The 14,088-nt window shown below is 39.3% G+C and overlaps 1 protein-coding gene across 2 annotated transcripts; it reads right to left on the bottom strand.

Moving 5' to 3' along the window:
* Positions 1-1,290: 1,290 nt before the first annotated feature.
* Positions 1,291-13,801, bottom strand: PLA2G12A (phospholipase A2 group XIIA). 2 transcript variants are annotated; one of them, XR_009399761.1, is made up of 5 exons: positions 13,460-13,801; positions 7,003-7,079; positions 5,661-5,826; positions 3,128-3,565; positions 1,291-1,522 (listed from the first exon to the last, which is right to left on the bottom strand). XR_009399761.1 is itself a non-coding variant. In XM_059377182.1 (4 exons), exons 1-4 carry the CDS (start codon positions 13,668-13,670, stop codon positions 3,447-3,449), a joined length of 573 nt encoding a protein of 190 aa, XP_059233165.1. In that variant the 5' UTR covers positions 13,671-13,801; the 3' UTR covers positions 3,031-3,446. The 2 variants fall into 2 exon arrangements, 1 of the variants encoding a protein (XP_059233165.1); XM_059377182.1 differs by lacking the exon at positions 1,291-1,522 and having other exon boundaries at positions 3,031-3,565.
* Between the last annotated feature and the right edge of the window lie 287 nt (positions 13,802-14,088).

Genomic DNA, 14,088 nt, shown 5'->3' on the forward strand with positions numbered 1-14,088 from the left:
TCTTGTTTTGTACCATGAAAAAATACTATACATTATGATTTCCTGATAATCTCATACCTTCTACAAATTTTGACAGAAATGCTTTTTCATCTTATGAAAAATTAGTTAGAAGCTAATAAAACTTTTAATTAATATTATTAGTATAGTTTACAGGTTCACTGAAAGAGAGCCTGCTCCAGATGTGTTTAATTTGCTTTTGTCCTCACAGTTCAATTCTATCTTCCTTAGAGCTTCTTGGTGCCTCAGTTTCTCTACCAGTAAAATGAATACAGCCTTATCTGTTGCTGGAAGAAGTATGTCAAAAGGTTTTAAAGACATAGCATTATTTGAAGGCAATACAGTTTTATTTAAAAATATTAGTATTGTATTTCTTGCAGAGAGCTGCTAAAAGCTTGTTTTGGGGTTTTCTTTTTGCTTGTTCTTTTTTTTCTTTATGAATTTATTCTATGGATAGGGAAAATACCATTCTCAAAATCTAAATACATGTTCTAAATCATGTGGTACATGATTCAAGTGAAAACATCAGTAAGAACTCAGGTTCAGCTATATATATATATATAACATATATATATATAATATGTATATATACATACAGACACACACAGACACACACAGAAACATTAAAGATTGTACATGTACATAGGTTAATACACATACATATTTCCTAGCTCTGTTTGCTAGAAGGGTCTAGCAGCAGTGACACCTCTATAGCAATGAGCGCGTCCAGCACCCAGATATTGGTTTCTGAGTTCCACTAGAAATCATTCTCTAATAACAAGAACCAGTGCTCTCTGAAGAAGAGGCTAATTCTAGCGCTGGCACTATACAAGACAAGCCCAGAGCAACATTCTTACTTTCTTGCCAGGAAATACGGAAGTGCTCAAAAATCAAAAGGATGGGGACACATTAAAGACAAATAGGAGCCAACCTGACATAAATCCCATTAGCCGAGCTGGAATAATTTAAGCAATAAAATAAACATTACCGAAAGTCTGAAGAAATATACCTGAGTCCACACTGATATAAGTAACTGAATAAATGGGAGGGGTGAGGAGACCAATCCTTTTTACAGAAAAATCCCAAGTACTATATAAAGATATTCCCCTTCCAGCAAGTAGAACAGAATCTTGCCACGCTCCACCTCCCACAGACTGACTTGGGGCCTGGCTTCCAAAGAACAGAAGTATGGAAAGGGAAAAAGAGTAACTTCACAGTGGAGAAACCTGACAACACTACCCTTAAGCAAGTTTTCAGAGTTGACACACCAAGTTAATAACATTCAACTACTGATATGATTTGATGAGAAGAACACTTTATGTTTTTTTTCCTTAAATATCTATAACCCCAGTACAATTATGAGGGAAACATCATTCAAGCCCCAATTGAGGGGCATTCTACAATATACCTGATCAGTACTCCTCAAAACTGTTAAGATATTGAAAAACAAGCCTGTGGAACCATCGCAGACCAGAGGCTTATCAGACATGATGACTAAATGCATTGTGGTATCCTAGACTGGATCCTGGAAAAGAAAAATGACATTAGTGGAAAAATAATAAAATCCAGATGAAGTTTAGAGTTTAGTTAATAGAAATTACCAATGTTGATTTCTTAACAAATGTTTCATGGTTATGTAAAATGTTAACATTAGGGCTAAGGAGTATATAGCAAGTCTATATCTTTGCAACTTTTATGTAAATCTAAAATTATTCCAAGATAAAAATCTTAACACATAAAAACAGCTTCCACTGATCTTTGTATATAATTTGTAACTATAAATTAAATATTTTATAGAATTCTGAGTCTGTCCTCTTGAGAAGCCAATGCTGCCAAGAAAATCCACAAATTTATTCTAAGTTTAAAGTTACCTGGTCAAGTATTTCAACAGTAAATACCGGGAAAGATTAAATATGGATAATGGCCTATAAAACTGTTACCTTTTTAAAAGTCTGAAAGTATCAATTAAGGTTCCAAACTCAAACTAATTGAGTTTGCTCAATTAGTCACCAGGATACACTTGCTTTGTCCCATAGACGATACATCTCTTAGCAGAAAAGCTCCGTCATCTTAGTTTGGGAAGTTACTAGATTTTTAGCAACGATACCTATTCAAAGTTAGGAATGTGGCCCTTTCCCCAGAATATATTTTTTTCTCTGCCCCTTTGCCTGTAATGACTTAAAGAGAACCACCTCTCCTGCAGCTGTCCTTTCTGATGTTCTAAACATTTTATCTTTGTAACTTTGGCTATAGGTTACCCAAAAGCTATCCATGGCTTGGGATCCTAGGCTAGGGAAAGCCAACAATTAATGGTAGGCAAAGAGTAGAGGAATACAGCTGCGCTTTCCAAAGGAAACTTTGGAAAGGAGAAACTTTCAACATGAACAGACATTTCCAGAGGCAGCTGAGGTTCTGGAATTTGCTTTTAAACATCTGCTAATAATTTTCAATGTAAATAAAAAAGGTACAAAAGATAATTCTTTGTATCTTGCTTTACCTCCCTTTTGATTCCACAGTTAAAGACTTAAAAAAAAAAAGTATCAAGAACAGTATTTATTAAGACCATTATTAGGAAAAGGTTAAAGACTTTTCAAAATAAACCTAAATTTAGTAAGAGGACCAAGTACTAGGGAAAAAACACCAAAGCATAGCAGCATATAATGCTCTAATCTGTATGTGAAGTAACTTTTCAATTGTCTCATTAAATCCACCTTTCCTTCAATTTACGCCAAGGTTATAGCAAAATATGATGTCTGTCATATGAACGGTTCATAAAATGGGAGTGGCTGTGCTTCTGAATTTTGTTCATGTCACCTTCTAGACACATTACATAATACCTAGATACCCTGGTTTTGCCCCCTAAGAGGCCACCAGTTGATGGCTCCAATTTTGTAAGAAAAAAAGACATGGAAAACTTATCCTTGCAACTCGTCTTATCATTAAGAGAAGTGAGACTTATTCATATGCTTGATGGGCTACAGGAAAACAGCATATTATGTGTTAATTAAAATAGAGAAAAAATAAAGTCAGATCTTTCCAGGAATAAATGTATATTTAAAATTTTATAGTAAACATATACTTCTAAGTGAAGATTTTCCCATATTTCCAAATAAGATTATGTTCAACATACCTTGTAATCAATTTTACATTTGACCTCATTGTTTTGGTAAATACAGTTGTGAATACTGAGATACAGACTCCTTTTAAAATATTCTCCCCTTAACATGCACCTCTTTCTGGTCAAGACAATACGGTACAATAAGGCAGCAACATCCAGGAAGATCACCTCCCCACATCTTTCTTTAGTTTGTACTTTTAATGTCAAAATAAAGTCTTAAAATAATTCTTTCACAAAAATAAGGCAGCTTTATGGTATAAAAACAGTAGATCTTTGTCAAGGGCTATATTCTTCTGTCCTTATCTGCTGTCACCAACTGTCAGCATCTTCTTTAAAGATCACTTTTCTCTTCGTAGCGACACCTACATGCGGCTCGTTGGCTGTCCAGATACGGTTTACAGCCTAAATGTATAACACTGTCAAACAAGAGCTCCACTGTGGTTTCACAGGCTGCAAAGGAAGAAAGTGCTGTTACCGCCAGCAACTGCTCTCCCTCCACACATATTACATGTTACAGCACGGTGTCAGTCACATCCTTGGTGAGCACTTAAATATCTGTTGTATCAACGATCTCCCAAACCCTCATAGGCCAGAAGCACACACACACAGACTTCCAGTGTTAGCATGCTGAGCATGTATCCACTTTTTCGTTTGCTCGCAACTGTTCATCCCTATTTTTTTCTATGAGGCAAATGAGTCTCAGTAACACAGTTCATCACAGGTACTTTTCCTTTTATCTGAAAAATACCACTAATAAAGATGCCTTAGAACACACTTAATTTTGCAGTTCAAGGGAAGATTTTTAGGTGTACAAAAAAATAAAGGTTGAAAACAAAGAAACAGGGGCGCCTGGTGGCTCAGTGGGTTAAAGCCTCTGCCTTTGGCTCAGGTCATGATCCCAGGGTCCTGGGATCGAGCCCCGAGGCGGGCTCTCTGCTCAGCAGAGAGCCTGCTTCCTCCTCTCTGCCTGCCTCTCTGCCTACTTGTGATCTCTGTCTGTCAAATAAATAAAATCTTTAAAAAAAATAAAACAGAGAAACATCAAAACATTTAATTATGTCCAATGACTTCTATGAACTAATCACACACCATTTAAGAGGCTTAAGGTAAATGGACCCCAGTCTCTCACTCTTTCTCAGTATCCCAAGGGAGACGTAGGAATCAAAAGTGTTTTTCTACTGGTAGGGTTTAAAATTTTTTTTAGGACTATAAAAAGATAATGGATTTACTTTTCTTATTCTAAGAAGCCTGGAACAGCCAGCTGAGAGAATCTTCATACACAGCACAGCACAGAATTGCTTTTAGTCATCCAAATACATTAAGGAAGAAACTATTCATTGCAAAATCCTGACCTTTTCAAACTTCTCCAGAAGGCTGTGCTGTTAAAGAACACAACCACCACAGAAGTGTAAAGACTATACTTATTCAATAGGGCATTGAAAGGAAAGTGGCTTCATCATTTAGCCAAATGAGTACGTCCTTAGATCAGAAGACAGGAGATACATCCATGTATGCATCCACCGTGCAACTAGCTTGCTCAGCCAAGAGCGTGCAAAGCATTCAGAGGCTGGGAATTCAAGCTGCAGAGACTTCTTCCTTGACAGTTACTACTAGGAATTCAGAATCAGACCCATGACAATGTTCGGGGAATACTGCAGTAGACAGAGCACGAGTTTTAAAATCGGAAGTACGCAACTTAGGACAAGTTACTTCCTGGAACTTTCATTTCCTTCCTTGGAAAATGAGTATACCACTACCTACTTCTTTGGGTTTTTGTGAACACTAAGGTAAACAGATCTAAAATATCTAGCATGGTATCTTATGAAAAATGCCCTAAAATGCATAGTTTCCTTTCTTGCACCTTCTCTTCCAATTTCGATGTATGATAAATACTTCAGCTTGACACTGAAAAGATTTTATAACTTCTAGTATTTGTACAGTGATTTGTATTTCCACAAATTTTTGTGGAAATTGTCTATCTTTATGCCAATTCTATGACATGGGTATTATTTTTTAAATGGGCACACTGATACACCTTTTCCCTTTGCTGACTCTACTTCGTATCCCGTCACTCTGAGAATGAGTATTTGCTGAATCCTGTGAGTCCTCCTAGCAAATCTGGAGGTGGTTTTGGGGACCCTGCTGACACAGATACATATGAAGACACAGTTAAGTGCAAATCCTCTAGAACTTCCCACTTGAAATCCCATGTGTTATATACTTAAAATCATTGGATCCAGGATTTCAAACTTCAGGCTCTCATAATTAGAGACAGACTACAGGGTACAAGATTGTGGATGAATTCTTGTCTGCCTCGCAGAGCCTCTTCCCAAGGTTTCCTAACACTTTTTGCTTCCACAACTATAAATCATTTGAGATGACAAAATCAACGACTCCTCATCTCAGAAAACTGAAGGGGCTGTGTCACAACAGATAGAGTAGTACACAGCGAAAGATTGCTAGTGGTAACTCTGTAGTGAAACATAAAGCAGTCAGTAAAACCTGACAAACTGCACTCATCTTCGTCCTGCCGCATCATGCTTACCCTGAACGTGCTGAGCCAGTCCTAGTGTCTTCTGCACATCCCGGCAGATCTTAGAGAGGCAATACTGGAATTCCTCATCGCAGTCATTCTTGCTCTTGCCGCAGGTCTCATAGCACCTGTCGTGTTGGTTACAGCACTTTGTCAGGGAAGGGATGCCAATATTAAGCTGAAAGAGGCATTTGGATGGATTATTACTGGTGAAATTCAAAACTCCTCTGCTAAAGTAATGCATTCAAGTAGACTTAGAAATCAAGGACGATGACTGCTGCATAACTCCCCAAATCCATTTCTGTCTACGAATGTTTTCCACGTTATTTGTGCATCTTCCCATCACTCACCCACATGCACCTACATGCTCTCCCTCTCAGCCATGCCTCAGAACTCCCTGTTTTGCAATATTCAGTTATCTGCTAGTCACAAATGTAACTTCCAATTGTCCAAAACACAAAACATAGTTTTAAGAACAGAAAGGTCAGGCTAAGAGCAAAGACTGAGTTTTGGACATTCCAAGTAGTCTGTACCTCTCCCCCTATAAAGTGTACTTTATATAAAATATCACTGAAAACTTTTAAGCTCCTACAACTTACATTTTATTTTATTGTGGTTCAACTTTAAGTATCAACTCCCTAAAGATACTGTTCCTTCAATCTATAAATTATCTTTAACTGGTTTCAATAACTTTATATGTAAAACCCTTATGTCCAGGAATCACTCAACATTTTTTTTAAAATAGTTGGCTCAGATTCAGCTTCGCCTACCAAAAAACACAGCTATCTTATTTAGCTTTGCTTTAGTATAGAAAATATGCTTTATCTATACTTTTTTATCCAAAGTAGCATTACTTGTATAAATTTTTTAAACCATGTTTGTGACATGAAGAAATATCTTTTTAATTATATTAATATCTATAAGATTAAAAAATTAAACATGAATTTTATTCCATTTGGTTTTGTTAGGACTTACTAATATGTTTTAGCTATAAAAGAATATAATAAACTCAATTACCATTATAACAAGCAAAATTATTTGTGATCCTGAGAACACACTGACAGTCTTGCATAATTAAGGGTACTACACAGTTGGGGCGCCCGGGTCGCTCAGTCAGCTGAGCATCTGGCTCGTGATTTTGGCCCAGGTTATGATCTCAGGGCTGAGCTGCTGGGCTCCACACTCAGCATGGGGTCTGCTTGAGATTCTCCCTTTCCCTCGCTATCTGCCCCTCCCTACCCTGACCTGTGCCTGCTTTCTCTCTAATAAATAAATCTCTAAAAAAAAAAAAAATGAGTACTACATAGCCTACTAGATCATAAAGCTTTTCAAATAAGAAAATAATGGTATTTACGTGAACACCAAACAGTGGAGAGCCACATCCATTCGGCGGGGAGGGTTTATAACCGTAACGTGGGAAAGGCTTAGATCCTATAAAATATAAATGGTATAATTAATTTTCAAGTATGATGAAAAACATGCAAAAAGGCCTATGATGTACTACTAGATTAGCCTTGGAAATATTTAATATTTGGGTACTGACATAAGTGAATATCTTTATTCTAAGCCTGTATTATACAAAACGTGTAAAAGTTTACTCTGGACTTCAGGAGTTTTCAGAGAGTATATGTGAGACTGGGTCCATATATATGAAAGATAAATCCACCTTATTTCCCTGTGCATTCTAATACATTTTTTTGGTTAAAAACTTAAAGGGCAAAACTGTATCTTTCCAACCTTCAGCCAATACTCCACTATACACAAACCTCAATAACCATTAACTAACCAGTTTACTCAAAGAGCTTAAAGCTAAGGAAGATAAGGTCACCCAATGAACATTTAATTGCCTTAATGCCATTGTAAGACATTACAGGACCACATATTCTAGCCTGGACTCCAACTAACCATTTCACAAATATACTTCTTTGCCAGCTAAGGAAAAAGGTCAGGAATAAAGATAGCTTGGTGAACCATCTTACTCCAGTTTTATTCTCCCTAACAGCACCAATGGTTCAGTAACAAGGAGAAAGATGACCTTATCACAACAATCTTACCTGCTGCAAAATACTTCAAAAATATCTCTCCTCCTGAAATATATACATCGCTTCAAGATACCAAACAGTCACCTACTTTCTCTTGAATGTTTCCCGCGATCCTCCTACAGCATCAAGAAAGAACCTATTCCATTGTGGAATGGCACTAACTGTTAAATTCTTTCCTGTTTCCTTTTGAGCAATCCTCTACCCCTGGGAACACAAAACAAGCCAATTACCTATTTTACATGAGTAATCCTCCTAACATCTGGGACTCCCATTTATCTTCAATTCTAGAAGCAAAACATCCCCTGTTATTCCAAATTATCTCTCTCCAGAGTTCCTTATTTAGGAAAAACACAAAGTATCCACCTTTTCAGGCAACTATTTATTACTAGAAGACCAAAGATAAGTTTAGCCTCCAAAAGTACAGTGCAGGGGTTGGGGGGGGCACAAAAGCAGCTCTTCTAGTAATCAACCACCAAAATAAATAATCATCTCAAAGTAAGGATCTAAAAATGGTTTAAGTGAGATGCTAAGACTCACATGCTTGACTGAAGTGACAACTAGAGCTTAAAGAGAGTGTAACCTCAAGAGGATTCAAAGCTTTAGCCTGCTCCACCCAGTCTGAAGAGTAGTACGGATGAAGAAAGTGGATCGAGGCATGAGGAGGTCAATGACAGAAGTTGGTCTTGCTTCTCCAGCACTGTTCAAGAAGGATGGTTGTTTCTAGGCCCTTGGAAAATGAAGGTATATGCCTCAAGCTACCACAGAGTCACTGTGATCCTTCACCTCCTGCTTTTGGTCCTTCATTCTTAAGAAAATTGTTTATGATTTGGCTTTCCACTTAACAGGGCCCAAGAGGGAGGATATACTAACCACCTGGGTACCTCATGGGCACCTCATTGGCACCTCATTCATCCCAAAACCTGCTCCATCCATAGTTCTATCTTCTCAGATAAAAGCAATTCCAACATTCCCAGCGCTCAGGAAAAAAACCTTAGCCATCTTTAATTCTCTCATTTTCTTCTATCCCACATCCATTCCATAGCATGTCCTGCTGACTCTACCTTCAAAACATCCAGAATCTAATCACTTCTTCCCAACTCCACCACTACCATCCTGCTCTAAGCCACCATGGATTATTGCCATAACCTCCTAATATCTTCCTACTTTGCTTTTGCCACTCCACAGCACCCCCACACCACCTCTAGCCATCATCTATTCTCAACACTGAACCTGAGTGATCCTATTAAAATGTTAATTCACGTTTTTCTTCTGTCAAAACCCCTCTAATGGCTTCTCGCCTTATTCAAAATAAAAGCCCACATTCCCTTCCAAGGTCTAGAAAACTCTATATAATCTAAACCACCACACAACATACCATGACTGCTCTGACCTCATCTTACTATTCTCTCTCCTCTTCCTCACTTCAATCCATCACATCTGACTTCTCCGTTATTCCAGACACTCCAAGTCTGCTCCTGCCTTAATGCCACTCAACCTGCTATTCTTCTATGTGGAGGCTCCTCCTTCACATTCTCAGCAATGCCTTCTCTGACCAGACCATATGTAGCACGCATAAATGTCAAATACATTATATTATTAACCTACTTATTTATTATCTGTCTCCCCATACTAAAATATAAACTCTGTGATGGCAGGAATTTCTGTTTTGTACCTTCAGAGACTTGAACACTGCCCGGCGTATGGTTAGGTTATCAATAAATATTTGTTGATGAATGAATGAATAGGCAGGTGACTTGGAAGGCAGTTCTAATATTCATTATAAATAAACTGGTACTGATGCTTATCTTGCAGTTTCCTTTAAGTTTGGCAAGCATTAATCAACCTCCAAAGCTTGATCATTTCTCATTTGTCACATCTCTTTAAAATGTGCCATCCCAAACTGAACACCAGTAGGTGTGATGGGCCTATTCTGAAGTAGATAAAGTCTTGTATTAACAGAGCCCAAGACAGTTAGCATATATTTTAGCTATGTCTCAGTACTAAGATACATTGGACAGTAGGAAAAAAACATCAGTTCTTTCTAAAATAAACTCTATCTACTGCTAGAGACTCAGCATCTCTACAGCTTAAATTTTGAGCCTAACTATTAGATGATGTATCAGAGCTACTACCCCCTGAAATTTGTAAACCAATACAGGAAGCTAAGAAAAAAATGAAATGAGATGAATTTCAAAAAACAAACCAAATCCACTGGGTACAACTACATGGAAAGACTATTCATTGATTCTACTTGTTGACTTAAGCAAATGCTCCTCTCTTGATGCTTTGTTTTAGCATCAGTATGGACAGATAAAATCTAAAGATTTGCCTGGACTGAGGTAATGACAGATCTTTTCTATATATTTTTTTAGAAATTTGATGTAAATACTTCCAAACAGACCAATTTCTTTCACGTGAATGACACTGAAGTCGATGGGAAACAGATAGGGAAGGCTTGGGACAAAGACCTTAGCACTATGCTCTATAGGAAATGCAGTGTAGAATTCAAACAGCTTTTCCAAACACTTGAGGTTTTAATTCATGAATTGATCTCCAGAGGGCCCTTGCGCTACTTTATTTTTCTAGTTCACTCACTCTACTTTCCTCAAATGTCTAACACCTCCATTCCTATCTTCTTTCTTAGCTGATGACCTTGATTCCTACTTCACTGAGAAAACTGTGAAGTGATCGGAAGAGAGCTCAGACATTTATCCACCTAATCAGCATCTGTGCCCCTATCCCCTACCTTTGTTCCTATTAACAGGGACAGGCCATCAGTGCTCTTGAGCAATCTATTTATGCACTGGAACCCATCCTCTCACCTAAGGAACTGACTCCAATAATTCTTCATTTCTCCCTCCACAGTGTTTTCATTCTCTACTGAATCATTCTCAAAAGCATACAAATACGCTATTATTTTTCCTAATGACTTTTTTCCATGGTCTGCCCTATTACAGTTAAGGGCAACCCCATCCTTCCAATCATTTAAGCCAATTAAGTTTTGGAATCATTTTTTTACCCTACTCACACCTTCCTTCTGAGCCATCAGCAAATCCTTCAGGCTCTTCCTTCAAAATATATCCCTAAATCCAACCACTTCTCACCACCTTTCTGGCTTTGAACCTGGACAAAACCACCACCATCTTTTGTCTGAATTCCTGCCCGTGTCACTCTGCCTCCGTTCTTGCTCTCCCACCTCCCTGGACTGTTATTCTCTGCACAAGAGCCAAAGGAATCCTGTTAAAACATGTATCACCGAAGGAGCTACTTATTCAGAAATCTAAAACACTTTACAAGCCAATTTTGTGTTCTATTTTTCAAAAGAAATCAAGGTTTTCTTTCTCAAAACTTCTTTGCAGTTGGGGGAAAAAAAATTAAGAAAGAAAAAGTGACCATGTAATTTGTTCTCCTAAGAAACTTTACTTCAATCTCAATAAAGCGTTCTTCCCACCCGAGGGAGGATGGCCAGAAGGAAGCAAGTCTCCATAAAGCCAATCCTTTTGATAAAACCAAGATGACTGAATTCAACAAGGCTGTGCCCTTTAATTTGATCATCCTCTCCCTGCTACCAAGTCTTTTTTTAAGTTCCCTTTAACCTCTTTACTGCAACTATTGAACACCCCTTAATTGCCATGCTCCTCTAGCTTTGGGATTTGTCTGTTTGGTCCTGATTTGATAATGTGCATTCCAAAATACCGGCAAGGTTGAAATAGGGTTCCAGGGAGACTTCTCAAGTAATAGCAATTAAAAAAACAATATTCATTATGTTGGAATTATCAACATGGTGACTTGGAACCACAATTCTAGGAGCCGACAGCATTACTAAGACACAAAAGGATGTTCACTGAAGCATACCATTTCCTAAACTCTCAAGTTCATTTACGCTGGAGATCTTCCTTGAGACTCCGTATGGTAAATTTAGTGAGGCTTGTTGAAGATAAAAAGGGTTAAGTAAAATAAAACATCAAAGTCATCTTTATTAATAGGAACAGTATTCATTCAACATCAGAGCTATTTCAAATATAAATAAACTCTAGAAACCCTGATTTATCACAAGTTTATGAAGACTGCTTATTGAAGATGTAAGCCTATCCTATCTCAGTAAATGGCAACCACATCCTTCCTTTGGCTCAGGCCAAAATCTTCGGAGTCATTCTCAACTGGCCTTTCTCCTAGGTCCTTGTCACTGGCCATTCCCTCTGCCTGGAGGGTTTTATCCCCAGATCATCACAGTGTCACCTTCAGCATTTTCAGATTTCTTCTCAAATGCTGTCTTATCAGTGAGACCTTCCCTGAACAACTTATTTAAATGAGGAAACTGCCTCCCAACACCATCACTGTTTTTACTATAGTTCTCAAAACACTGCCATACTTCAGACCTACGTATACTGCATTTTGGGCTTATTTTACTTATTTTTTAGTTTACTGTCTTTCCCCACCAAAATGTAAGCTCCATGGACAGGAATTTTGTGTTCTGTTTACTGCTGGATCTCCAACTGGTAGAACACTTGAGACGTAACAGGCACTCAAATATTTGTATAAGGAATGGGGATGACTAAGTAAAATGATGACATCTGCCTCAGGAAAGGCAATATTTAATTTTCAAATAGTTCACTTATTCCTCCTAACAAGCTCTTCAAGAATAAAAACACCCTTCTGCATTGCATACTGGTGGTTAACATTTAGGCATAAATTCAGGAAGGAAACATTTTAGCCCTTCATAGCACATGAGCTATGGCTCATTCTTTAGCTCCATTAACATAAAACTAGAAATTATTTTGAGAATTAAAGGCAGCAAATGGCATCACAGTTTTACATGACACAGATTTCTTTTAAATTCACCCACATGCAATCTGGTTTTATTGGTCACTGAATTCCCTATGCTTTAAGCTGCCAAGCATTAAATGAACTAGGCCCCAACTTTGACTACTCTTATTGGAAACATGATTTTCCAATCAAAATCTTAACATTTTGAATTTCCAAAGAAAAGCCTGGGTACTTTATCTGAGCTGCTACAATATTTAAACATTCAGAAAAAGCAAGTGCTTGAAAAGAAAGGTATCTACTAAGACACTGAGTTTATTATTACCAAAAATGCCACCGAACAAGTTCTCAGATTCAAAAAGAAATAAAGTTAAAAAATATGAAAAGCAAATCAAAACAATTACTAGTATTAACCAACAATGGAGAGGAAGTGTCACTATCAAGTCGTGACAGACAATTTCTGGAAGAGTTATCAGAACTCTTTCTCAACAATAGAGTACACCAAAAGTCTGTACAAAGGTCGCAATTTATTTTCTGTAGCCCTGAAGGTAAAGAAAACAATTAAAAGCAATTCTTAAGAAAAGTAAAACGTCATGATTAAAATTCTGTCTATTCTGCATGTTCGGCAGACTAACGGCGCTAAAATATGGGGCTAAAATCGGTCTGTTCCGCTCCAGTCCCACGATGCGTACGTCACAAAATTCTGAGGCAACTTCGTGCAACAGCAAAAGAAAAAGGGAGAGAGAAAAAGAAAAGGTAGTAATTCAAACGCAATGAAAACAGGTCAGAGTGTACACCTCCTGTGACCTCTTATATTCTAACAATAGTGGTGCGAACTTCTAACTGGATTGCTCAATCACAAGAATGCTAAGACTCTAGCAGTGGTTAAGTCTCTCCACGGCTGGAGGACAACGTCAAGGTCTGCCTTGCATCCCACACCTCCACGACCTGGTCTCCGCAACACCCAGAAAGCGCGGTTCTCGCAGGGCCTGGGCTCCCTCTCACCGTCATTGCACTTGTACTGGCAGAGCCCATCCTCGCCTCCGAGGAGGTCCAAGGCGGCGTTCAGGTACGTGTCTATCTTGTGAACGCCGTTCCGGATGGTCTTCAGCGTGGCCCGCCAGTCGGTAGTCTGGGCCTGCTCCTGGCACCTGAGAGCGGCAGGCACGAAGAGGAGGAGGACGAAGGCGAGCGCGTGCCGCGGGAGCAGGGCCATCCGCGCAGCACCGGGCCGTGCCCCCCACGGAACCCACAGGGCGCCCTAGGCAGCGGCGCCAGCCCCGGGCTCGGCGTCCCCAGCCGCCTCCATGCCCACGCCTCCTTCCGAGCTAGTAGGCGGGGCCTCACCGTCCTTACTCAGCTCCGGCGGGGAGGCGGCGCTGTCGCGAAGACGCGCGCACCGCGCACGCGCGGGCCTGGCCCTGCGGCCCCTACTGTGCGCTTGCGCGCAAGCGTGTTGCGTCAGAGGCCGGCGGAGCGGGAGCTCATAGTGGGGAGGAGTTCCTCGTCTAAGCGGAGCCCACGGAGCTCCTCCGCCGGGGCTCTATTTAGGACTGTGTGAGGAGACAGCCAAGTGAAGAGCCCCCACTTGACCTGTCAAGGTTCAGCCCGGCAGTCGCCATCACTCCCACCCC

The sequence above is a fragment of the Mustela nigripes genome, chromosome 1 (genome assembly GCF_022355385.1).
Source record: "Mustela nigripes isolate SB6536 chromosome 1, MUSNIG.SB6536, whole genome shotgun sequence".
Taxonomy (NCBI): Eukaryota; Metazoa; Chordata; class Mammalia; order Carnivora; family Mustelidae; genus Mustela; species Mustela nigripes.